The sequence below is a fragment of the Emys orbicularis genome, chromosome 16, assembly GCF_028017835.1.
Source record: "Emys orbicularis isolate rEmyOrb1 chromosome 16, rEmyOrb1.hap1, whole genome shotgun sequence".
NCBI lineage: Eukaryota > Metazoa > Chordata > Testudines > Emydidae > Emys > Emys orbicularis.
In genome coordinates, this window is record NC_088698.1 from 7,088,238 (window position 1) to 7,112,674 (window position 24,437).

Below are 24,437 nucleotides of genomic sequence, written 5' to 3' on the forward strand. Positions count from 1 at the left end.
TGACCACTCGTGGCTTCCTTTTGCTTCCCCAACAGAAAGTCATTTTTCTGCAGGGAAGCAAGGAAATCTGCGGGGGACATAAATTCTGCACATGCACAGTGGCGCAGAATTCCCCCAGGAATAACATCCCCACTAGCAATGTGCCTTGATTCCCCAGGCATCTAGACATGAGGAACATGGCCTCTTGATGCGCTGCATTGACTAGGCAACTTACAGGCCAGCCAGATCTATCCGGGGCCAGAAGGAGAGGCAGTTCATCACCCAATCTTCTCTCTTCCAGTGGCACACTGGGGCTCCATAAATCCTACTCAACCCTGAGCTAGGAGGAGATGTCATGGAGGTGGAAGGGAATTCAGCCTAGATGGCCTCCTCCATAGATGGCCTCCATACAGAGATTGCCAACCAGGAGGTCAAACATGACCGTGAGTTTTGAAATGGGTTCCAGTTGTAAAGATTTAGTTTTAAAATGGTGCCCATCCCTGTAGTATCTGGGCATCTGCAGGCTAACAGAGTACCACAGCTGTCTCCTCCCCTGCACCCAAATAAGCCCTGAGAGCCAGGCAAGATGATTAACCCTCAGATTGCTGGGGGGAAGCAGAAAGCTGAGTGGAGCTCCATTCCCTACCATATTTGGAAAATATTTGCTCCAAGTCCTCCTCGGTGCTAGTGTAAGGGAGATTCCTGACAAAGAGCCTTCCTGACTCCGAGAGGTCCTCCTCTTCCTCATCAGCCTTCTTCCTCCTTTGCCAGGGCTGGTCTTCGCCCTTCCGGGTGAGCTTCATCTTCAGCCCACTCTCCTCTCGGAACACCTCAATGTAGCGCCCACCTGCCGCACACAACACAGAGGGGAACCTTACATCTCAGGCACTTCCAAAGGCCTCAGCCGGACCTGAGCCCAGACAATGAAAACATATGGCCGTCTCTAAAGATACTGGGCCAAATGTACTGCCGATGTAAGCTGGCAAAACTCCACTGACCTCCTGTGGAATGCCCCCTCCCCCCCACCAAATGAATGCAGCCCACCCCATCTCTGGGAGAAGAATGTTAATGATGTTTTGGGGAAAGCATGCTGCACCTCAAAATGAGAGAACGCCACTGGCCAGACGCCTCACAGAGTCAGGGCAGCGCATTCCAGTTCTCATGACCCCTCTCCATTCCAGTCCTGGGCTTCCACGCAATAATGGTTTTGCAATATAGGACCAGCTTTCATTGAGGACTGGGATAAGAGCAGGATTTGAACACAGGGCTCCAGCACTAACCCACTGTGCCATCCCAGCCAGGTTTAAATCATCGTTTTTAGGTTTAAGACAAATGGAACGACCAAGACACTTCTCCCAGGTGCATAATGGAGCTTTGGCCTACCACCAGGAGCTACAGAAGTGCTGCAGTTCTACTGTAACTGCTTCTATGGTGCCCATCTCAGTGTCATTTAGTATGAGAAGACAGAATTCCTCATTTCTTGCCCACTGCTTCTGATCCCAGAGCACTGACGTTTTTGAAGATACCGGAGAAGTGACTTTGAGAGTGAGCTTGCAGCATTTGGCCTGTACAGCAGAGATCCCAAGATTGGGCCTGCTCCCTGAAAGGTTTCTTGCAGGAGGGTTAGTGCGGGTGAAACATGCTGCATTGACAGGTCAGAGCTCTCTATACAGCCAGAGACAGAGATACAGCATAGGCTGCTACACAGCAAGCTTCGGTCCCATTGTCATGGTGGGACTTTTGGGGAAGAAAAGGGAAGAGTGCCCAAGACCCAGCCAATCCTTGACCTCTCTGCTCAGACTCCCAACTGAAAGAGTGGGATTTGTGATGTGGCTACTGGACTGAAATCCACTAACTTGGTTCACAGAGGCCAGCCAGTCAGCAGATGACGACAGCTTTCAGCCAATACCAACCTGGGCCAGAGTCCGACAGCTTATTTATGACCCGCCCTGCTCTCCCAACCCCATACTACTTGGTTAGGTTGCGACAGTTTAGCATTTGGTTCTTTAATGAACCTGAGCAACAGACTCAGGGTTGTAGATCATGCTGCTCTTTGCGTTTGGCCTGCGAGCGTGATCGACATCATTTCCTGCCAGAGCAAAATCAAGAGACAGACCAGAATCCACTTGACACTTTAACAGCAAACAGGGCTTACAGCAGAGCATCACAACACCCACAGACCCATTACAGTCAGTAACGAGGACCTACAAGCTGCCCTTACCCATGTATTCCTTGTTTCGTTTCAAGGCTCTCTGTACTTCTTCCTCGCCGTTGAAATCAACAAAGACGTAACCTGGAAGGAAATCAGGTTCAATTGAGCACCACCTGGGGTATGCGGATGTGCGTACGTACACACACACTGGCACTAACTAGCCAGTTAAGCACAACCTAATGATGCCAGCTTTTTCTGTATTAGATCTCCATAAACACGTGTTTAGCTCCCATTACAAACTGACTCTGGGCTGAAAACAACTATCAGATTTCAGACAGGAAGGGATCTTTCATTAAAGAGAAATGATTGTTTAAGATGACTTTTGTTCTTGTTTGTGTGCATGTAAATGGTCTTAAACTGATTTGGCAGCTACACCCCATGCGTTCCATATGTTTTTACATGCCTCGAATTAATGACGGGATAGAAGATGCACCCCCCTAAGGTTATGAAAAGAAAACAATACACATTGGAAACACACTACCAGCCCTGGATTCATTTTGTGTCCCTTCTGGTCCACGCACCATCACCAATAACCATGACCCAACTCGGTTCCAGGTGTGGTTAAGAGCTGAACCTCAAGGTAAAGGACCTCTAACTGGAATTTGGTTAACAGTTCTATAGAAGATGCATGAACCAGAACAGAAGCCATCTCCCATTTGGTTCTGCGGAGCTTGGAGTTGCAGAAAGCAATAAATCCCACTGGTCAGCAAAGCAAACCAAAGTGGCCCACTGCACACAGGGAACAGAGCTGTAGGGCAAAGGACACCATTTTGACGGTGTCACTCCTCATAACTCCATTCTAAGGGTACGTCTACACTACCCGCTGGATCGGCGGGTAGTGATCAATCAATGACGCGATAAAATCGATCCCCGATCGCTCTGCTGTCGACTCCGGAACTCCACCGCGGCAAGAGGCGGAAGGAAGCGGAGTCAACGGTGGAGCAGCAGCAGTCAACTCGCCGTCGTCCTCACGGCCAGGTAAATCGACCCAAGATATTCGCGTAGCTGAAGTTGCGTATCTTAGGTTGACCCTTCTCCCCCCCCCACTAGTGTAGACCTAGCCTAAGGTAAGGAGATTGGAGTAAGTCAAAGGAATTTGAGGTATGAGAAATGGGGCAATTCGTAGCGATTTGGAACCACAGCTACAGGAGACAGCAAAGGCCAGCACGGAAATCTCTGCTGTCTCCTGCTCCCACAATGCACAACCCCCCACAGCCAGTACCTGTCTTATTCCCATGTACGTTTCTTGCTATCCTGATTGCCACCGGCTTCAGGGGCAAGAGGAATTCTCGAACGTTTTGCTGCAAATAGAAAAGAGGAAAACAAGAATTTTAGCAAGTCGGGCCGATTTCGGGGGCCTACTTTTGTAAATGTTACGAATGCTGAGTAGATCCTACAAAAACCTTTCATAAACACAGCCAGGGACAGACTTAGAGTCCAAGGGACCCTCTACAGTCTAAACATACCAAGCCAGATTCCAGTCTCATAACTAACCCATCAACTTGCAGATACCTAGATGCCCCTGCACAGCACGTGCTGGTTTCAGTTGCTGACTGCTAAATAGTAGACCTTGGGAATCCAAGGACCATCGTCCTCTTCCCTGTTGCAAGCACGATTTAAGCCCTAAACGAGGGAGCGGGAAGGCCACGATGGCAGAGCACATACCTCAGTGACATTGAACGGGGCACCGCGCAGCTTCACTGTGTACGGCGTGGTGGCTACATTGGGGTTGGCCCGATTCTTCAGCTGGACAGAGGAAAAAGTGAGACACAACATTTGAAAAGTCATCCTTAGCAAGAGGTTTAATCTGGAACAGTTTCCAGACCAACAGACAACCGTGGCCGGCCGCACAGTGTACAGATAGGAGAGCTGGAGGCCTGATGCCAGGGAGCTAGTCTTTCCCCAGCCTCCTGCTTGCTGGTAAGGACAGAGTAACAGATGACTCACTCCCACTCCTCACATACAGAGTCAGGAGACTCGGATAGGGCGGAAACAGAGAGGGACAGCGCTTCGTCCCTTCCAACAGCTGGAGGTGGGGTAGAGGGCTCAGTTAGGCACTGATACTCTATGGTTGATGGGCACACATGGGATATGAAAGATAGACAAACACCCCTTCCACCCTTGGGCAGCAATCAGGGAATCCCAGAAGCTTGGAGATGGAAGGGCTGGGATTCACATAAATGGGTTACCCCTGGATCTCCACCTCATCTTTTATATCAGCTTCTGACATGTAGATGTGGCTAGTTGGCAGGCCAGTAGGTTTTCCAAGCCCTGCCTTAGAGAGCCTCAAGCTTTCAGCCCTCCAGTGGGTCTAACAGATCCCACATATATACAGCACCCGCCCTAGTTTGGCCTGCAGCTCTGTTACTCCATGAGGTTCCTGCCTTATTTAAGGTCAAAGGCCTGAGCCTGCATGCAGATAACTAGTTCCCAGTTTCTGCCCGTTCCTTGCTTGGGTACTTAGAGACGCAACCCCCACAGTCAGGGAAAGTCACAGGTACCAGAGTGTTCATAAAACAGCTGGTGATTCCGCGTGGCCAACTGTATGTGAGACATCTTAAAGGGCTCCAAATTTCGGAGTGCACCAAGCACCCATCCTCTAAAATTCAGGCCTCTTCAAGGTCGGTCAAGTTGGGCAACGAAAATCTCTAGTCATTTTTCAAAGTTTTGGCTAGCATGTCTAGTCAGTTACAGTGCGACCTGGGCGAGACAGTAAAACACAGGATTAATCACTACTAAGGGCAGTAATCCTGTACATATGCCCTGGGCATCCTGTGACTAACAAGGCATACTAGACAAAGGCAGCCGGTAAGATGGCTCCAATTACATCCCCAAAGACTTCAGAGTATCTGACCTAGCCTAATGATGTAACAGTAAGGGAACGTACCATTAAATTCCCTTCAATGGTCAAATAATTTAATCTGCTTTCACATTTCTCCATGCACTGCCCCACAACTTGACCACCAAGGGGGACTGATTTTGAGACCACTATGGAAAACTGCCCCTTTGAAACAAAACGCTAAACGGGGAGACATACAAAACAAAAGCATAGGTATTTATATGGCCCCCCATCATTGTACTGTCAGAGCACCTCATAATACCCCCGTGAGGTAGGCAACTATTATCCCCATTGTACAGCAGAGGAACTGAGCCAGACACACTAAGTGACTTGCCCAAGTTTGCACAGGAAGTCTGTGGCACAGAAGGGAACTGAACCCAAAACACAAACTGTCCATGCACTGTGTTATATCTGGGTTTGACTAAAATCAGGCGCAGGCCCAAAACTTCGCGTCTGTGCTTGCTACATCCTGAATGGCTGCTACTACGGTGTTTGCCTTTATGAGATCGCTCAAATGAATGGGGACCTTGCTCCCCGTTCATGCCTGTGTTTCCTGGCAGCATCCTGTGCAGAGAAGGCACGTGAACCCATGTCTCCCAAGTCCCTAGTCACCGGGCCATCCTCCCTCTCTCACAAATGCATCTATTTAGAATAGATACAGTGATTATTCATTGCAAACCCAGTGTTACGGGAGGGACAGGAGGACACAGACCATTAGATTTGGAAATCTCTCCCCGTAGGAATGGAGATGGACCGCAGCTGCCAAGTTCAACTCCAGAGCCAAGCTGCAGGGGAGCTGGCACCCAGGGTTACAACTCAGGCCCATCTCTAATTCGGTTATACCTCCAATGTTGCTCCTTTCTTCTTCTTCCTCTCCACCACTGTCCCCTGCCCTTTGCTCTGTCCTTCCAGCTCTGCCCCTTTTTCCACCTGGGCACCGACAGTTTCCAAGCTGCTGGGCTCCTTCTCATCCTCGCTTCCCCCCTCATGCTGCTCACTGTCCAGCTGGTCCTCCTCACTCTCCTCCTCGGATGAGGAAGACGAGGAATCTTTCACCACTTTAGATTTCAGGTAATCCATATCGGAGAGCTCTGTCCTGGCAGCTGCCTTTTCTCTGGGGCTCTTCTTTACTGCCAGAGAGAAGAGAGATGGGCATTAGATATTGGGCATGCTCACACACCCCTTTTCCCCAGTGGGGCAAACGGCCCATAGCAGCACAAGCCCCCACATGCCCTTTGCCCAGCTGGGCTACTGCAAGAGCAGACGCCCTATATGCACAGGAGGCACCAGAGGATGGCTCAGGTTTTACATCCCAGTACCAATCCCCTTGCCTCTTCTCGGGTCAGGTGATCAAATCCAGCCACAGCTGGTAAGGATGAGAAGCTGTTACTATCCAATGGGCTGTTGGGTGATATTGATTAGATGGTCTGGTGATACCCAGCAGAGAGGGGTCCCATCACAAGTCACCAGTGCAATTGGCATTACACTCTCTCAGCAAACAGGCCAAGGACTAAACAGGCCATGGATCTGAATGCCTCCCTCCTACCACTGAGGTTTTCCATACAGCGGGGAGAATCCTGCTCTGCTAACGTTCATCCTACAGGGATCAACAGAAGGCTTTGGCTTTCCAGGCTGTCGGCCTTTCCCTGGCACTAAAAACACTCTGCTATTTAAAAAGTTGGATCAGCAATACACAAGGACATGGAAACACATGTTAATGGGTTCTTCATTACTAGTTATCCATATCACTACAGCACCCAAGGCACTGAAGTGCTGGGCACTATACAGGCATAAGACAAACCCTGCTCCAGAAAATTTCATCTTAGTTTAGGACAAGGTGTGACAGGTGAACAAAGATGGAGTTGGGTGGCAGGGAAGGAGCCAAGGTAACAGTAATACAAGTGTGGTTTTGCATGGACTAGCCGCGAGCACAACTTACAGAGGAGCTGACTTTGGGGTTTGGTTTGCAAATGGAAACCAATAGGCAGACGAGTATCAGACTCTCGGCTGAAATCTGAAGCACGGTACGCGGCCAGGATATATGTGCATTTGTTCATTGATTCACCGGCGACCTACATTTCTCCCCAGTTATTGGCCTCCTTTGTAAAGCGCTTTGAGATCTCCTGACGAAAAGCGCTAGATAAGAGCTAGGGGTTGTTATTCTTGTCCTCACTTGATATTTAAAACCTTAACCACTTCTGAGTTTGCCAAGATTCAAAGAGAAATCTTTAAAAAAATAGAAGGGACACAGGTATTTGTAAAATGTGCATAAGAACATAAGAATGGCCAGACTGGTCCATCTAGCCCAGTAGCCTGTCTTCCAACAGGGGCCAGTCAGAGGGAACAGAACTGGGAAATCCATCCCCTGTTGTCCAGTTCTGGCAGTCAGAGGCTTAGAGACACCCAGGGAATGGGACTGCATGCTTGACCATCCTGGCTAATAGCCATTGATGGCCCTATCCTTCAAGAACTCTAATTCTTTTTTGAACCCGGTTCTATTTTTGGCCTTCACAACATCCCCAGCAACAAGTTTCACAGGTTGACTGTGTGTTGTGTGAAGAAGTATTTCCTTATGTTTGTTTTGAAACCACTGCCTATTAATTTCATTGGGTGATCCCTGGTTCTTGTGTTATGAGAAAAGGTAAATAACTTTTCCTTATTCGCCACTCCATTTATGTCTGTAAAGACCTCTATCATATCCCTCCTTAGTTGTCTCTTTTCTAAGATGAACAGTCCCAGTCTTTTTAATCTCTCCTCATATGGAAGCAGTTCCACATCCCCAAATAATTTTTGTTGCCCTTCTCTGTACTTTTTTCCAATTCTAATGTATCTTTTTTTGAGTTGGGGCGATAAGAATTGCAAACAGTATTCAAGGTGTGAGCATACCATGGCTTTATATAGTGGCATTAAGATAAGAAGACAGAAAATATCAATCTTTTTCCTAATGGTTCCTAATATTCTGTTAGCCTTTTTGACTCCAAGATTTCTTTCTTGACTGTTAACAGCTAATTTAGGCCCCATCATTGTGTGTGTATAGTTGGGATTATATTTTTACAATGTGCATTATTTTGCATTTATCAACACCTAATTTCATTTGCATTTTCTTGTCCAGTCACCCAGTTTTTGTAAGATCGCTTTGTAACTGTTCTCAGTCAGCTTTAGCCTTAACTATTTTGAGTAATTTTATATTGTTTACAAACTTTGCCACCTGACTGTTTATCCTTTTTTCCAGATCTATGAATGTATTGCACAGCACTGGTCCCAATACAGACACTTGGGGAAGCCCGCTATTTACCTCTCTCCACTGTGAAAACTGAGCATTTATTCCTACACTTTGTTTCCTATCTTTTAGCCAGTTACTGATCCATGAGAGGACCTTCCCTCTTACCCTATGACTGCTGATTTTGCTTAAGAACCTTTGGTGAGGGACCTTGTCAAAGGCTTTCTGAAAGTCCAAGTTCACTGGATCACCCTTGTCCATGTGTTTGTTGACATCCTCAAAGAATTCTAATAGATTGGGGAGGCACGATTTCCCTTTACAGAAGCTGTATTGACTCTTCCCCAATACAGTGTGTTCATCTATATGTCTGAAAATTCCGTTCTTTACTATAGTTTCAACCAATTTGCCTGGTACTGAAGTTAGGTTTACCAGCTTATAATTGCCATGATTGCTTCTGGAACTTTTTTTTTTTAAAATACGTGTCACATTAGATATCCTCCAGTCCTCTGGTACAGAGACTGATTTAAGCAATAAGTTACATACCACAGTTAGTAGTTCTGCAATCTCATATTTGAGTTTCTTCAGAACACTGGTGACTAATTACTGTTTAATGTATAAGTTTGTTCCAAAACCCTCTCTATGGACACCTCAATCTGTGATAGTTACTTAAATGTGTCACCTAAAAAGAGTTCAGTTCAGTCAATTATTTGATTTCCAGTAGCACCTAGAGGCTCTGATCAAAATTACAGCCATATTGTGTTAGGTACCGTATGCACACACAATCCCTGACCCAAAGAGCTCACAATGTAAACAGACAACATGGATAAAGGGGAGGGGAAACTGAGGCATGGGAGAGATTCACTTGGGCAGACGAACCAGGGAGTCGGCAGTTCAGATTGTTCAGGCTCAGTGGAGAGGGACTGAGGGCCTCACCCTTTGTTACCCACACTGATAAAACATGCTGAAACCATAGTTAGTATCTCCTCTTTTGGGATATAGGGCTCGATCCTGTGAGGTGCTGAGCTACGGCAATTCCCAACACCTCCAATGGGATCGGAGGGCACACAGCATTTTCCAGGAGCTGCTCAGCATGCCGCAGGATCAGGCCCCACATCAGTACACCATTGAAGAGAAGGATGAACAGAGCAGAGGGAGAAATTTACTTTTGGTGCCTGCGGTTTCGTGCTCCTTGTGGCGCTTGCCCCTGCCCTCCTCCTCTTCGCTGAGCTCCTCTGACTCATCCGAGTCAAAGTTCAGATAATCATCCACCGGCTTCGATTTCCCAGTCTTGGGCTCCTCCGCCAACATGTCATTAGCCCAAGTGGCCACTTGAGTCCGTTTTTGATGAACCACCAAAAATTCTCTGAATGCCTCATCTCCTTCCAGCTGTTGGAAAAAACAACACACATGAGTAGTAAAGACAGACACTGGGGCATGTAGCCAAGTTTAGATCAGGGTCACTGTGATCTAAACTGTAATTCCTCGCAGATAAGATCTCAAGGGAAGGAGTCTGCTTTTCACCTGCCAGGGCTGATTTCCCTTCCATGAGATGCGGACAATTATGCTTCATTCATGAATTTACATCCAGTGTTATAGGCTACATCATAGTTAAACCACCTGTCTCACCTGAATCAACAGCCTTGGAAGCAGTACTCCTTCCTAATTATAATGCTACTAATTAAACACAAGTGCAGACAGTAACTCTGAGGCAACAAGTGAAATTCTTAATGGTCTAATAAGTATTTTGCACTTCTATAAAGCACCTTTAACCTGAGGATGTCAAAGCACTTTAAGCACGCAACAGAGACAACTACAAAGTTCACTATTTTACAGATGAGGAAACAGACGCAGAAAGGTCAAGTGACTTGCTCAAGCTGGGAACAGAACCCAGAAGTCCCGGCTCCGAGAACAGGATCGATGCAGAGACTACTCAGCAATTTCTACCCCATACTTTCTATATCAAACTCTTCTCAAATGGACAATTTTCACATGCTGCTCTTCTCAACTCACCTCTTTTAAGTTTCCGGTTGTATTTTTCTTCTTTTTATCCTGAAAGAAGCAAACACACACTTTTCAGATAGCCACGAACCCATTATACAGATCAGGAAAAAGGCAGAAAGTGCTCACTAAGATCACAAGCGAATGGTAAACCAGGAATAGGACACAGGATCCCCGAATTCCAGATCCCCTGCTGCAGGCACCAGGGTGCACTTCCCCAGACAAAGTCACTGATGGCCATGTGGCATACCCGAGGAAAGCAAGTGCGACTTACTTTCTTTGTCTCCGTGGGAGCTGGACTCGTTTTGGGCTTATCGGCGGGTTTCTCTGGTGCAGAAGGCTTCTGGGAGTGTTTGCTCCAAGCTCTGGGCTTCGATGGGTCACCGAATGATTTACAGAACTCTACCTGAAAAGAGCCACCAACAAGGAGCCCCCTTTTAACAAGTCCTACTTTTTATTATTTCAGTTGCATTTAAAGTAGAAAGGCTTAGACACTACCATGCTAAGGGCCCATTCAGAACCATATGTTTATGGCTCTTCAGTGGAGGGAAGCCTGTAATTATATTAATCATTTTTGGACATATTCAAACAAACTGTTATGTTCTCCACTGTCATCCAGTGCATTGTCTCCATAAAACAAGAGAAAATGTAAATTTCTTAAATAACGTTAAGAAGCGTACACACAACTTCAGCCCAGAAATCTGAGACTTTAAATCAGCCTAGCCTAGACCAGCACTGCTGGAGCAAAGGATCGAGCAGACTAACTCAACCGATTCAATTTGTATTGCAGACCTGAGTCCGACTGCTCCCCTTACCATCAACCTGACCAAAATTAAGAAGATTTTCATCTGCCTTCCTCTGCTTGAAGATCAAATGCTGAAGATCATGCCCTACCGCTGCAGTGGCTCCCTTGGCAGAGGAACTGGTATGGTCCCACTGAGTCCAGGGAAATAGGATGCTGGGGGAATGCCATGTTGATCACGTTGAAGTATCCACACGGCAGATCCTCCTGTCCCCAACCCCTGAATGGAGTCTGAGAATATATTCCAGCTACTGGGCCCAAGTAGTCAACAGCTCCACAGCTGCTCTGCGGCTCGTGGGGACAGAGGAAGGGAAGGATTTGATCTCCCACATATTTGCCCAGCACATAGCCTGCTTATTCAGGCTGGATACTGGGCAAAGGACTCTTTCCTTAGCTTCCACAGTACTCCTAGCCCTTGCTGCGGGGGGGGGGAGCAAGAGACTAGGAATCAAACCTGGCTCCATGAACAGCAGCAGGGATAATTACTAACACAAGTCACCGGGATGCCTGAGAATCAGTCCATAAACAAGGCTCCACCACTGAAGTATAGCCAGTTGGGTTTAGCGAAGCTCCCCTCCTCCTCTACATACACAAACACGATTAGTTCATCCTAAAGAGTAAAATAATATCAAGTAGCAAACTTCTCCCAGAGAAAGAAGCAAACATTTCATCTTAAGGCCAACTCACCGTGATTCTGGCCATGTCTATGAAACTTTTGTTGAAATGATTCATTGCCATTTTAGCTTCATCTTCGGACTTAAAGCCAATAAATCCAAACTTGCGGAACTTGCCATCCTTGGTGAATTTCAGGCTGCAATCAGTCAGCGTGCCAAAGGCTGCAAACAGCTTCCGGAAGCGATCTTCCTTCATCTGCAAAAAGAGGATGGGCATCAGGGAGGCACATCAAAAGGGTGGAAGGTGGTTTATAGACAAGTCTTTGCACTGAAAAGCTCACAGTCGAAGTACACTTGGGCTTCATCTTTATGATGCCTCAGAAACACAATGTTTAGGGCACCACTGCTGTAGCCCTCATCACCCTAATATTAAAGTACAAGTTATATTGATAATAGTCAAATTCCCTCTCAGTTTGCTAGCCAGTCCTGTTGTCTCTATATCTGTCTGTCAGACCAAGCTCTTCAGAGCAGGGGCTCTGTATTGGTGCCTTGTAAAGCACAAGTCTGTCACTGACCCAGAACAAACAGCAACCACCACATGACTAAGAAGTAAGCTCCTCCTTGCCCAGGGTAAGGATCCTGGCATAATGGTCAGTGAGAGTGAGACCCTTCAGACCTAAAAAGCAGAGCAATCCCCAACTTGTGCCCCCAGTCCTGCAACTTAGGGGCAGCCCCTAGCCCTTGTCCCTCCAGCCCAAACAACTCACCTTAAACCTGGCCCCAAACTCTCCTTGCCCTTCTCCAATATGGGATACCCCCACTCACCTCTCCCCCCACCCCCACAGCTATAGCCCACACAGTGCACCACATGGGACCCCCCCCCGACTGTATCCTCCTCTCCTCCTTGCCAAGTGCACCCCCCCAATTTACCTCTACTCCCCCACAGGACCCAAACCATCCCTCCCCAAGTTGGACCCTTCCCTCGCTTCACCTCTCGTCCCCAGGGCTACATCCTACCCTCCTCTGCATGTAGGACCACCACCCAGACTAAGCCCACCCCTTCCCCACAATCCACCTCCGCCTAGGACTACAGCCATCCTTCCTCCTCCCCCAACCCCCCTTCCCAAATTTATCTCTCCCCCCAAGAGGAGACTCCCCCCAAGGTCTATGCCCATTCCCCCACCTACCCCATAAATGGGGACCCCCTCAGGGCTATGCCCATCCCCCGCCTCCCCCGCAAGTGGGGACCCCGCGGCTGGCCCCTCCCAGGCGGATCGCCCCCACCCCGGACTCACCCCGCTCGGCAGGTTCTTCACGATGAGGCGCGACATGGCGGGGAGGGGCCCCGGGCCCGCCCGTTCCCCGCTCAGAGACGGAGCCCCCCGCGCTCAGAGCCGCTCACGCCTCCCGCTGGCCGCCGCCATCTTGCCCGCCGCGAGTCACGTGATCGCCCTAACGGCAGCACGGCACGCACGTGCGAGGAGGCCAAGGGACGGGGAAACGCTGCGGCAGGGGGAGGGTCGGTCCCCCCCACTTCCGGGTAGCTAATGCGCATGCGCGAATCTGGGAAGGGGGCCGCCTCCTCCTGTGGGTGTAGTGCCGAGGTGCGGTCAGCAGGGGGCGCTGGCTGCCCTGCGCTGCTTAGCGGGGCGGGAACGGACCCAGCCCTGCCCGGCTTGGAGCCTCAGTCCAGGCATGGGGCGCTTGGGCCCCGCAAACCGGAGCAGCGGTGCATGCAAACCCGGGCCGGGCTGGGGGGAGCGTGCAGGGCTGGGGGGCACAGGCTGGGGGGAGCGTGCAGGGCTGGGGGGCACAGGCAGGGCGGGGGGGCACAGGCTGGGGGGAGCGTGCAGGGCTGGGGGGCACAGGCAGGGCTGGGGGGAGCGTGCAGGGCTGGGGGGCACAGGCAGGGCGGGGGGGCACAGGCTGGGGGGAGCGTGCAGGCCTGGGGGGCACAGGCTGGGGGGAGCGTGCAGGGCTGGGGGGCACAGGCTGGGGGGAGCGTGCAGGGCTGGGGGGCACAGGCTGGGGGGAGCGTGCAGGGCTGGGGGGCACAGGCAGGGCGGGGGGGCACAGGCTGGGGGGAGCGTGCAGGGCTGGGGGGCACAGGCAGGGCGGGGGGGCACAGGCTGGGGGGAGCGTGCAGGGCTGGGGGGCACAGGCAGGGCTGGGGGGAGCGTGCAGGGCTGGGGGGCACAGGCAGGGCGGGGGGGCACAGGCTGGGGGGAGCGTGCAGGCCTGGGGGGCACAGGCTGGGGGGAGCGTGCAGGGCTGGGGGGCACAGGCTGGGGGGAGCGTGCAGGGCTGGGGGGCACAGGCAGGGCTGGGGGGAGCGTGCAGGGCTGGGGGGCACAGGCAGGGCGGGGGGGCATGCAGCCAGGGCTGGCAGAGCGGTGAGGGTATCCAGGCAGGCACTGGTGGGGAGCTTGCCTTGCACGTGCCTGCATCACAGCCTGCCACTCTCCTGTGCACTGAAATTCACTAAAACTAACCCTCGCTGCCCTTTGCTTTGTCTCTGTTAAGGTCCTTCCCCAGAAACGTCCCTTGGTCTAGCCCGGGGTAGGCAACCTATGGCACGTGTGCCGAAGGCGGCATGCGAGCTGGTTTTCAATGGCACTCACACTGCCTGGGTCCTGGCCACCGGTCTGGGGGGGGCTCTGCATTTTAATTTAAACATTTTAAAAACCTTATTTACTGTACATACAATAATAGTTTAGTTATATATTATAGACTTATAGAAAGAGACCTTCTAAAAACGTTAAAATGTATGACTGGCACGCGAAACCTTAAATCAGAGTGAATAAATGAAGACTCGGCACACCACTTCTGAAAGGTTGCCGACCCCTCGTCTATCCAGGCCCTGGTGCTGTGGACAGAGGCCGGGGCCCGTTGGCTGGAGTCAGCCCCTCACACACAAGGGGTGTTTCCAGGGAAGGGGTGGGAAACTCAGCAAAGAAGTGTCTCCTCTTCCCAATAGGCCTTTCCATCTTCCTCCCACTGATGGCCTCCCTCTCTTTCTTCTCCCCTCCTGTCTCCCCCCCCTTCTTCCCTGGCTTTGGTTCTAGTCTCCCAAGGACTGAAATGCTTTTGTCTAACCCCAATTGCTGGGCTCCATATTGGGGTCACCGGGTGAGATGTAACGGCCTGTGATATGCAGGAGGTCAGATTAGATGCTCAAATGGTCCCTATGGGCCTTAAACTCTATGGAACTATTTGGCCCAGGTTGGGGGGGACCAAGTCACTCTCCACTCCTGCCTGCTCAGTGGCTATGTGATGTGTTGAGCTGGTGGCCTCAGTCCAGTTTCTAGCAGGAGGGAGTGTGATCTAGTGGTCAAGGTGGGGGATTGGGAGTCAGAGCTGGTTTCTAGTCCTGATTCTGTGACCTCGGGCAAGTCATTCAACTGTGCACTGTGGGAGCTGTGCCTCGGTGTCTCCAGCTGTACACGGGGGTTAATTATGCTTAGCCACCTTTGTGATGAGCTTTGAGATCCTCAAAAGGTCTATACATCCACATGTAAAGTATTAGTTGTAGTACTGGCATCTGCATTGCAGACCCACCACAGAGTGGGCATTCACTGTCAGTCCCAGCAGAGAGGCTAAGAAATAAATGAGCCTAAAGCCTGAATTGTCTTATTACTTCTGCATCTCCAGGGAGGGTTTGAGGCACTTTGCAGGGGCAGGATGAGGGAAGCACTGCATCTGTAGCTGCTCTGAGTGCAAGCAGAGAACTTCAGTGCCCCGGGCTATCAGCATGAAACCTCCTCCTCTCAGGAGTCTGTGGGACTGCTCTCCCCACCCCGACGCACAGTGCCCTGGTGGTGGCCAAAGGGAGGTCCCACCCTCGCTTATTCCACACTTGGCCACATCCAGCCTCCCTCTGCTCATCTGCAAGGCCTTTGCCCTGTCCATAGCCAAGTCCCTCATAAAGACGCAGAGGTAACTCCTCAGCTGGTGTAAATTGGCATAGCTCCATTGACTGCCAAGCTACCTCCACCCAGTCTGACCCAAGCCTACACCTGCACTGGCTTGTGGATACATTGCCTGGTTGGTGGTCCCCTTCCCCTGACTTCTAGCTCCATCCTTGGGTTGGGAGCTCTCAGGCACGGCCCGCCTTGAACGTCAGGAAAGCACCGAGCTCATTGTGGGCACTCCCGTAAATACTATGTCTTCGGAACGAGGACGCTTGGCTTAGCTGCTGGGAAGGGGAGGCCCAGCCGACAGGCCTGGTTAATTCTGCCCAACCTAGACCTCTTCACTCTCCAGCTCCTCACATCTCTTCCCTCATCCCGTTCACAGCCAGACCAGAACCAGCGGTGGCCTCCCGTTTCTGAGCTGGATGCTGCTGGCCATGGGACTGGTACCAAATGAGAAGGCGGCTGTAAAGGGGAGAAATATCCTGTACCTTTGCTCTGTGGCCTTATCACAGCTCCAGCCATGCTACTTGAAACAGTATGTGTCCTTGGACAGCAGGCTCTCAGGAGACTATTAAGCAGTGTCCTTTATCTCCACACACGGCTTGGGTTACATACAGCTAGGCTGAGCACCCATAATCCATTAGCACTCACGGTAATCGCTCACAGCCCTGCCTGGCAAGCAGCGTAAGGTATGAGCCCACCTTGTGGGGAGGGGTCTGGCTCTTTTCAATCCCTGGCCTACACGCAGGGACTGTGCTGCTAGGGATTGGGCGTGCATGGCTAGACAGACAGGGCGGACGAGCTCTTTCCCTCCAAGGGGCCTGAGAACAGCTGCTGGCTGCCCAGAGGAGCGGCTGGCAGCTGGTAACGGCTGGGGTGGCCGGAGAAGAACACAGAGCTGCGGGGGCAGAGAGCGGTGGGGCCGGAGGGAGGGGAATAGGAAGCCTTGCGTGAGGTTAGATGTAGCTTCTCTTTGGGAGGGGGGCCAGGAGGAAGAACCCAGCTGTCTTTTAAACACTGCAGTTCAAACTCCACCAGTGTGCCTGATTCAGCAGGCCCTGCTGTGGCCTGTCTGTATTCCCAGCTGCCCCGGCAGTGGGACACACAAACGCTGCTGCCCTCCCATGTGTAATGCAGGGGCCCGCCAGCCTCCCTCTTTCCACAGAGGCAGGACCTCAGAGTCCTGTCTCCATTTCCAATGCAGCCCCAGCTAAGGGCAGGAATAAATTCACAGCCATCGCTGCCTCCTCTGCAGGGTAGGAGGGAGGGGCTAGCACCAGGCACAGCAAATAGTGGACTCAGGACTGACACCTGCTTGGAGATCAGGGGATTGCCTGGAACAGGTGGCCACTGGGCAGTAAATGAGCCTGTATCTCCAGGTGCATAGAGGTATGACTGCTGTGCAGAGCTGTCCCTTGGGTACGGCGAATAGGGGTGACCGCCCCAGGCCCCGTGCTATGGGGGACCCTGTGCGTCCATAAAATCATGAGGAGACGGGCGGGCAGGCGAGAGGGGGGGGCGAGGAGGAGCCCCCCTACCAGAACCTCCCCCTCCGCACAGCGACTCCTGCCCACTGGTGGACCCTGCCGATCAGCACCTCCCCTCCCTCTCAGCGCCTGCCGCGGATCAGATGTTTGGCGGCATCAGGAGGCGCTGGGGGGAGGGGAGAGGAGCGAGGGCGCAGCGTGCTCGGGGGAGGGGGCGGGACTGGGCGGGGAAGAGGGGGGCAGGAAGAGGTGGGGTGGTGGTGGAGCGGGGGTGGGAAGAAGCAAGGCAGGGGTGGGGCTTTGGGGGAAGGGGTGAAGTGGGGGCAGAGCCGGGAGGGAGCACCCCCCAGCAGATTGAAACGCGGCGCCTATGTCCCAGGCCCCACACCCCGCTAGGGACAGCCCTGCATGTGCCCCCACAGTTTGAAAACCTCTGTGCTAAATGGAAGGCAGAAATCGGGGGTGCAGGCAAAGAGCCTGGGATCATCAGTATTTTGAATTTCCTGGCAAGATAAAGTGTATGATGCAGAATTCCCATAGTATTGGAGCAGGTGGAGAGGTAAAATAATAATAATAATACCTACCTCTTAGCGCTTTGCATCAGTAGACATCAAAGTGCTTTACTATGAAGGTCAGCATCATTATCCAGCTGGGGAAACTGAGGCACAGAGGGGAAGTGACTTGCCCAAGGTCACCCAGCTGGCCAGTGGGAGAGCCAGGAATTGAACACAAGCCTCCTGAGTCTCAGTCCAGTGCACTATCCACTAGGCAACACTGCTGCAAGAGACAAAATGAGCCTGAGACTGACTCGAGGTACTCACATAGCAGGCACGCAAAGCCATTGGTGAGATTTAGAAAAATTCCCATCCCAAATGGGGATGAAAAGCCCAAATCGTGAAAATTTTCACCAATCAAAAAAAAAAACACCAGAGCAGATCAATCAAAATGTTTTGTCAATTTCAAGCGGTTTTAAAAATACATCCATGTTCTAAAAATTAACTTTAATTTCTAAACAAAAAGTTGATTTGAATCCAGACTTTTACTTTTGAAAATGTCAAAACAAGAAGTTTTGACAATTTCTCAATTCCCCCCTCCGAACGTTTTGAAAATGGAATTTCAGCACTGACCCTTTCCCACAAATAATGTTGGTTTCAATGAACTGGCATTAAAAAAAAAAATGGTGGAAAGATTCCCAACCAGCATTCCTGCTCAGCACTGTCATATCCAGGAGAGATGTTTCCTTCTATTCAGAGATTAAATCCATTAGCACAGAGGGTCTCAAACTGTGGTCCGTGGACCACCAGTGGTCCATGAGCTCCATTCAGGTGGTCCACATATAGTTCCCTCTAAGGTGCGCACCTGGGCAGCCACACACGAGAGAATGAAGGGCCACCCACCTAATTAGTGGAGCTGCACAGGCGTGGCTTCACTAATCAGGTGCCTGGACCCTGGAGAAGACGCACATGTAAGGTGAGGTGGTGGTCTTGAGGGGGAATAAGAGGTAGGTGGGAGGGGGCAGTGGTGAGAAGAGGGGCTGGAGGGAATTTGGGATGTGCAGGGCTGTGGCGGCCAGAGAAAAAGGCGACTTTCCCCAGCTCCAGGACTGTGGCTGCCAGGGAAAGATGGCCCTCCTTTCCAGCCCCAGCTCTGTGGCTGCTGTGGTGGGGGAGAGACCCCCGCTCCTTCCCAGCCCCAGCTTAGGAGCTGCTGTGGTGGGGGAGAGAGAGAGAGAAACCCCACTGTCCTTCCCAGCCCCAGCTCAGGGGCTGCCACGGCGGGGGAGAGAGGGCACATCCATCGCATTAGAAAGGTAAGACTACTGATATTAATATGAGTTGTGTTTTTATTTGTAGAACAAAAAAACGTTAATTAAGGGGGTTTTTATATAGCGCTTTTATCCAAAGCGCTTTACAATAGTTAGCTAACAGTACAAACAACATTTGGAAAGATCATTATGTGGTCCGCTGAGACCCTCAGCAATTTTCAAGTGGTCCATTGAAAAAAAAGTTTGAGAACCACTGCAGTAGCATTCTAAAACCATGAGTTAGAGGCCGTGATGCTATTCTTCATGCAGTTAGAGCCAGGAGTTCCCCAAGTCTGAGCAGTGGCAGCCCACAATACAGAGAAAATGAATTTTAAGGGCTTGCATACACAAACAATTAGTTCACAGCAAGCTGGGATATGAATCTATACTGCACTAGCCTGCCACGGACCAACTGTCCATGTGGATCCTGCTGCTGCTCATTAGCCGCTTGTTAAGTGCACTTAGGTCTAGCCCTGTTTCAAAAGACTAGATGGAAGCCCATTAAGGACCTGTTGTCTGGATAGTATCAGAGCGGTAGCCGTGTTAGTCTGAATCTGTAAAAAGCAACAGAGGGTCCTGTGGCACCTTTAAGACTAACAGAAGTATTGGGAGCATAAGCTTTCGTGGGTAAGAACCAAGAAGTGAGGTTCTTACCCACGAAAGCTTATGCTCCCAATACTTCTGTTAGTCTTAAAGGTGCCACAGGACCCTCTGTTGTTGTCTGGATAGTGATTTGGAAGGCCCAAAGAGTTAAAGGTGTTTATAAACTTTTTGACTTTCCAACAGTAGATAGTAATAGGCAGGTCCGTGTTTATTTTTAAACAGGGCTCTGGTTTTATTTAGTTACTTGTTAAACAGCCGAAAGCATTTGTTCAAATTGAAAGTGTATGGATTGAACACAAGAAAGAGTAATAAATTCAAAACAAGCATTTATATTGAAATTGTGATGGAGTGATTGTGCAAAACAAACTTAGTCAGACCTGATCAAAGTCTCTCTCCTTCTGTAGTCAAAATATTAGAGTTTATTTTTAAAGCAACCTTTGATGGAAAGGAGAAGGTTAATTTTACTCTCACTTCCTTATCCAGTTCTTACCAGACAGACAAGGTGGAGGAGAGACAGGATAGAAAAGATGGGTGAAATATGGCTTTTGTTGAAGTTTTTGGAACACCGGACTGCTGGTTAGTTACAAGTGGATGCTTTGGCTGGCAAGTGGACCATGACACCCGATGCTTGGACCCTGGTTAGTTAAGATCTGGTCAGGGCTGTCATCTGGTTAGAGCATTTCTCCTTACACAAGGCAGGTTTGGTTTGATGCAATATAATTGACTTCATGATTTGATGAAAAGTCAAGAGAAAGAGAACTTCCACTATGTTACAGCATCTGTGAACCCCCAGCACTAAGACACGCCTGCATCACCTCTGTCAGATCACAAAACCTGGGAACCCCCAGGACTGAGACATCCCTACATCCCCTCGGCTAGATCACAGCACCTGGGATTTTGCCATTGACTCACCTCAAACCAATGTCCACTGATTTTGGGCATCCACTTTGAGACACCTTTCAAAGAACCCTAGGGTTAGAAGTAGGGTGCCTTTACGTCCCGTTTTGGCTGGGACAGTCCTTTTTTTAAGCCCTGTCCTGGCAGTCCTGCCTTTTTGGGCAGAAGTGGGCGTTTGTCCCATTTACTCTTGCCCACTTGATTGGGAATTTTTTTGCTGAGCATCTGCGGCTCTGGTTGACTTCAGCTGGAGTTGTGGGTGCTCAGCTGCTCTGAAAATCAGGACTTAAGGCCAGATTTTGAAATGTATTTAGTCTCCTAATGATGCAGATCGGCGCCTAGCGGGAATCTCAAAAGCACCTGGGCCCTAGGTGCTTTTGCATCTTTAGGTACCTAAATACCTTTAAAAATCTGGCCCTTCTCAGGTGGGGCACTCAAAACTATGGGACACTTTTGAAAACATTGGTCTTAACCTCCTATGCCTCAGTTTTCTCTCAGTAGCCTAGGGCCCCGCAGGGAGGTTGGCCTGTGAGTTCATTAATAAATATTCCTAAGATGCTAGGAGATCTTTTTAAATGCAGGCAAATGCAGCAGGTCTGAATGGAGGGCACCCAATCTGGAGAGGTGAAGAGAGAGGAAGGCATCCTGCCCCTAGCACATCAGGGATAACTCATGTACCACGTCCCCCAGGTCCCCTCCATAACGTTCCTAGCAGAATTTCATTCCCCAGATACAAAGCACAGCAGCGTTTCATGGTAGCAAGCAAACACCATGGGCATGATTCTCCAGTGCCTTGCATCTTGTGCAATCATTTAAGCCAGTGGGTGCAAAACACCACCGTATCAGAGCAGTCGCCTTTTATATCCACTTTGCACTTGCCTTGCACGGGTGAAAGTGACTGCACGAGGTGCAGGACAGCGATGAATTAGGTCCTGTAGCTTTCAGTGCTGCAGCAGCTTTTGGGGCTATTACAGTAGAAACTGACATGATAGATGACCAGACTCCAATGCGTGATCTTCTAGCTCTTTGGCAAACTTGCCTTTTTTTGCTATAAATGATACATCTTTTCTTTGCCCTATTACATTACAAATACGCTGGAAATCTTCGCCTGTGCCAGGTTGTTACTGTAAGCAGTTTGAATGACATCTAGTGGTGAGCTGATGTCAGGGGAGGGCCCTGAAGACATCTTGGGGAGTGGCCAGCAGGGCGGTTCGCGGAGAGGCGCGGCCAGCAGGGTGGCTGGCGGAGAGGGCCAGAGCAGAGCCCCGCAGAGAGGTGCAGCAATGATCTCTTGGGGCGATGAGCAACTGCCCGAGCAGCGGAGTGTGTAAGGTGCCTCCTTACCAGGACCGGCTCCAGGGTTTTTGCCGCCCCAAGCGGCAGGGGGGGGGGGGAAAAGCCGCGATCGCAGTTGCGATCGGCGGCACTCCGGCGGCAGCTCCACCGCCCCACTTTCTTCTTCGGCAGGAATTCAGCGGCAGGTGCTTCCCTCCGAGACGGACCCGCCGAACAGCCCGACGTGCCGCCCCTTCCCCTTGGCCGCCCCAAGCACCTGCTTGCTGGGCTGGTGCCTGGAGCCAGCCCTGCTCCTTACACGCCCCCTTCCACACAGAGGGGGACGTGAACTCTGCGGATGAACCTCTGAACTCTGGGGCTGCACTGGCCAAGGACAGCAACTATGAGTGGGGTGCAGAGAAGGGACGGGCAGGGACCTGGAGAGGAGAGAGGGAGGGGGTGGGTGGGAACTGGGGAGGGGAGCAAGTTGGGGCTTGCAGGGCTGCTGTGGGCCTCTCCCCCAGCCCCGGAGCTCCTTGCTGCCAGCAGGGGGGAGAGAGAAGCCCCTTCCCCAGAGCTCCCGTGCTGCCTGCCGGCATGGGGGAGAGAGAAGCCCCTTCCCCGGAGCTAGCTGTTGCCAGCAGAGAGAGGGCTGGGGGGAGTCCTCTGGCCCCAGCCCCGGGGCAGCCTGCACCCCAAACTCATCCCTGGCCCCACCCCAGAGCCCGCACCCATAGCCAGAGCCCTCATCCCCCTGCATCCCAATCCTCTGCCTCAGCCCTGAGCCCCGTCCTACACCCTGAACCCCACATCCCCAGCTCCATCCTAGAGCCCTCACCCCCGCACCCCACCCTCTGCCCTACCCTGGGCCACCTCCCACACGCCGAACCCCTCGGCCCCACCCCATGTGGCTCTCACATTGAAGGTTTTTTGCCAAAGTGGCCCCCACTTCAAAAATAGTGACGAGCACTGCCCTAGACAGTGAACCTGGCCCTTGCTACTGCTGCCTCCACCTGGCGGAAGGGTTAGTTTACCATCTAGGTGTCCTGGTGATTTTACTTCCCCAGGATTGCTTCCATCTGCCTGTTTTTGTAGTGCCCATTACTGTAGTCACTACACACTTTCATTCCACTGAAGAAAACCAGTATCTACATCAATAAACAATTTAAATACCTCCAGCAGCGATGCCCCTCATGACCCGAAGAGGGAGCTCTTTGCTTGTCTAATGCCCTAAGATTCAAAATATGATGTACAACAGCGAGTCTTGAAATTGAGGAGTGATTGAGCCGGAGACAGGGAGGAAGGGTGCTGGACATTCACAGGTGTGGTTTGCTCTGATGTTAGTCTGATGGGTGCACGTGGGCCTGGCTGTGTTGTGGGGTGTTTAGACCGGTGGTGGGACCATTGTTGGTAGTTCTACACCCAAAGAATGGTGCACCATTCGCCCTTACACACGCTGGGGACATTTGCCAAGCTCTTCTGGCCGGTTCCCTGGCTCTGTGCCACCTGTGCTCTCCCCTATATCCAGGGAATCCCTGGGCAGCTGCTTACAGCTGCTTTGTGCTACTGGAGCTGTAACAGGGAAACCCCCAAACTAACCAAAGAGCCAAGTGACTCCCCCCAGCCCCATCCGGAAAAGACCTAGGGTCTGATTCTGATCTCAGGCCAGCTAAACTCCACTCCTGACTCCTAACCTTAGAGACCAGTTGGGCTTGTGTTCTCTAGGCATAGGGTCCAGAGGGTGGGGGTAGGGTGGCAGGTGACCAGTTTTCTACTAGAAAGTCTGGTCAAAAAGGGGACCTGACAGTGTCCAGTCAGATCTACTGACCGGACAGCCAACGTCCAGTTACTGCGGACAGAGGAGGTGGGGAGGCACCGGGTCATCACCCGCACCAGGCCCTACTCAGCCGGGGCCACCTCCGGTCTGCATTGGGCAGCTGCAGGAGAGACCCTCCCGACCCAGGCACAGAGGGGGTGGGAGGGGAAAAGCAGGGAGCGACCGGGGGAGAGGGGAAGAGAAGCGAACGGTGGAGCAGGGCTTTGGTGGAAGAGGCGGGGCAGGGCCTCAGAGAAAGGAGCAGGGGAGGTTCTGGCACTTCTGCTGGAGTGTCCGGTTTTTAAATATTATAAAGTTGGCAACCCTAGGTGGGATATAGCTAGGCATAGTGGGGTGAAGCTGAGCAAAGGGGAAGTTAGATGGACTAGCACCAAAGGAAGGATGGCACAGTGGTTAGGGCCCCTAACCTGGGATTTGGGATATCTGGGTTCATTTCCCTGCTCCCCCACGACTTCCTTTGTGACCTGAGGCAAGTCACTTAGCCTTTCTGTGCCTCAGTTTCCCCATCTGTACACTGGGGAGAATAGTCCTGTTCTCTCCCACAAAGCATCTGAGCACCTCACAACACCTAACGGGGAACAGAGAAGTATCACAGACCGACTGGCGTGCTGACGGTGAGGTCTGTGAGATGTTGGAACAATCTTCCTTCATTCAGCTGCTGGGGCTGGAGAAAGTACTGGGAAATATACAGCAAGGGCCAGTCCTACCCTGGCTGGCTAGACCTTCTCCATAGCTGACAGCTCCGATGTTCCTGAGCTTACTAGCATACTATAGTACGTGCAGCCAGACTCTGTTCCTTTAGAAGTGTTCCTTGGCAGAAAGGATATTTGTGTGCTGCATGTGTCAGCAAGCAGCACCCCGTCTCGTTCCCTTCCGAGCTGGTGGGGGAGGGGTCCCATCTGTGGGGTAATGCTCAGCCAGGTCCTCCGCGGGTGTAAGTGAGCGCAGCTCCATTG

The 24,437-nt window shown here is 51.3% G+C and overlaps 1 protein-coding gene across 1 annotated transcript in view; it reads right to left on the bottom strand.

Annotated features, from left to right (window-relative positions):
- Positions 1 to 13,042, bottom strand: part of RBM19 (RNA binding motif protein 19) — a 111,965-nt gene extending 98,923 nt beyond the window's left edge. The window contains exons 1-10 of the mRNA XM_065417675.1: positions 12,960 to 13,042; positions 11,738 to 11,920; positions 10,523 to 10,654; positions 10,261 to 10,299; positions 9,414 to 9,636; positions 5,874 to 6,160; positions 3,857 to 3,937; positions 3,414 to 3,492; positions 2,201 to 2,272; positions 626 to 826 (exon numbers count right to left, since the gene is read on the bottom strand). Of these exons, the coding sequence (XP_065273747.1) occupies positions 626 to 826; positions 2,201 to 2,272; positions 3,414 to 3,492; positions 3,857 to 3,937; positions 5,874 to 6,160; positions 9,414 to 9,636; positions 10,261 to 10,299; positions 10,523 to 10,654; positions 11,738 to 11,920; positions 12,960 to 12,995 (1,333 nt within the window). The 5' untranslated portion in view covers positions 12,996 to 13,042. The remainder of the gene's footprint in view (positions 1 to 625; positions 827 to 2,200; positions 2,273 to 3,413; positions 3,493 to 3,856; positions 3,938 to 5,873; positions 6,161 to 9,413; positions 9,637 to 10,260; positions 10,300 to 10,522; positions 10,655 to 11,737; positions 11,921 to 12,959) is intronic.
- Between the last annotated feature and the right edge of the window lie 11,395 nt (positions 13,043 to 24,437).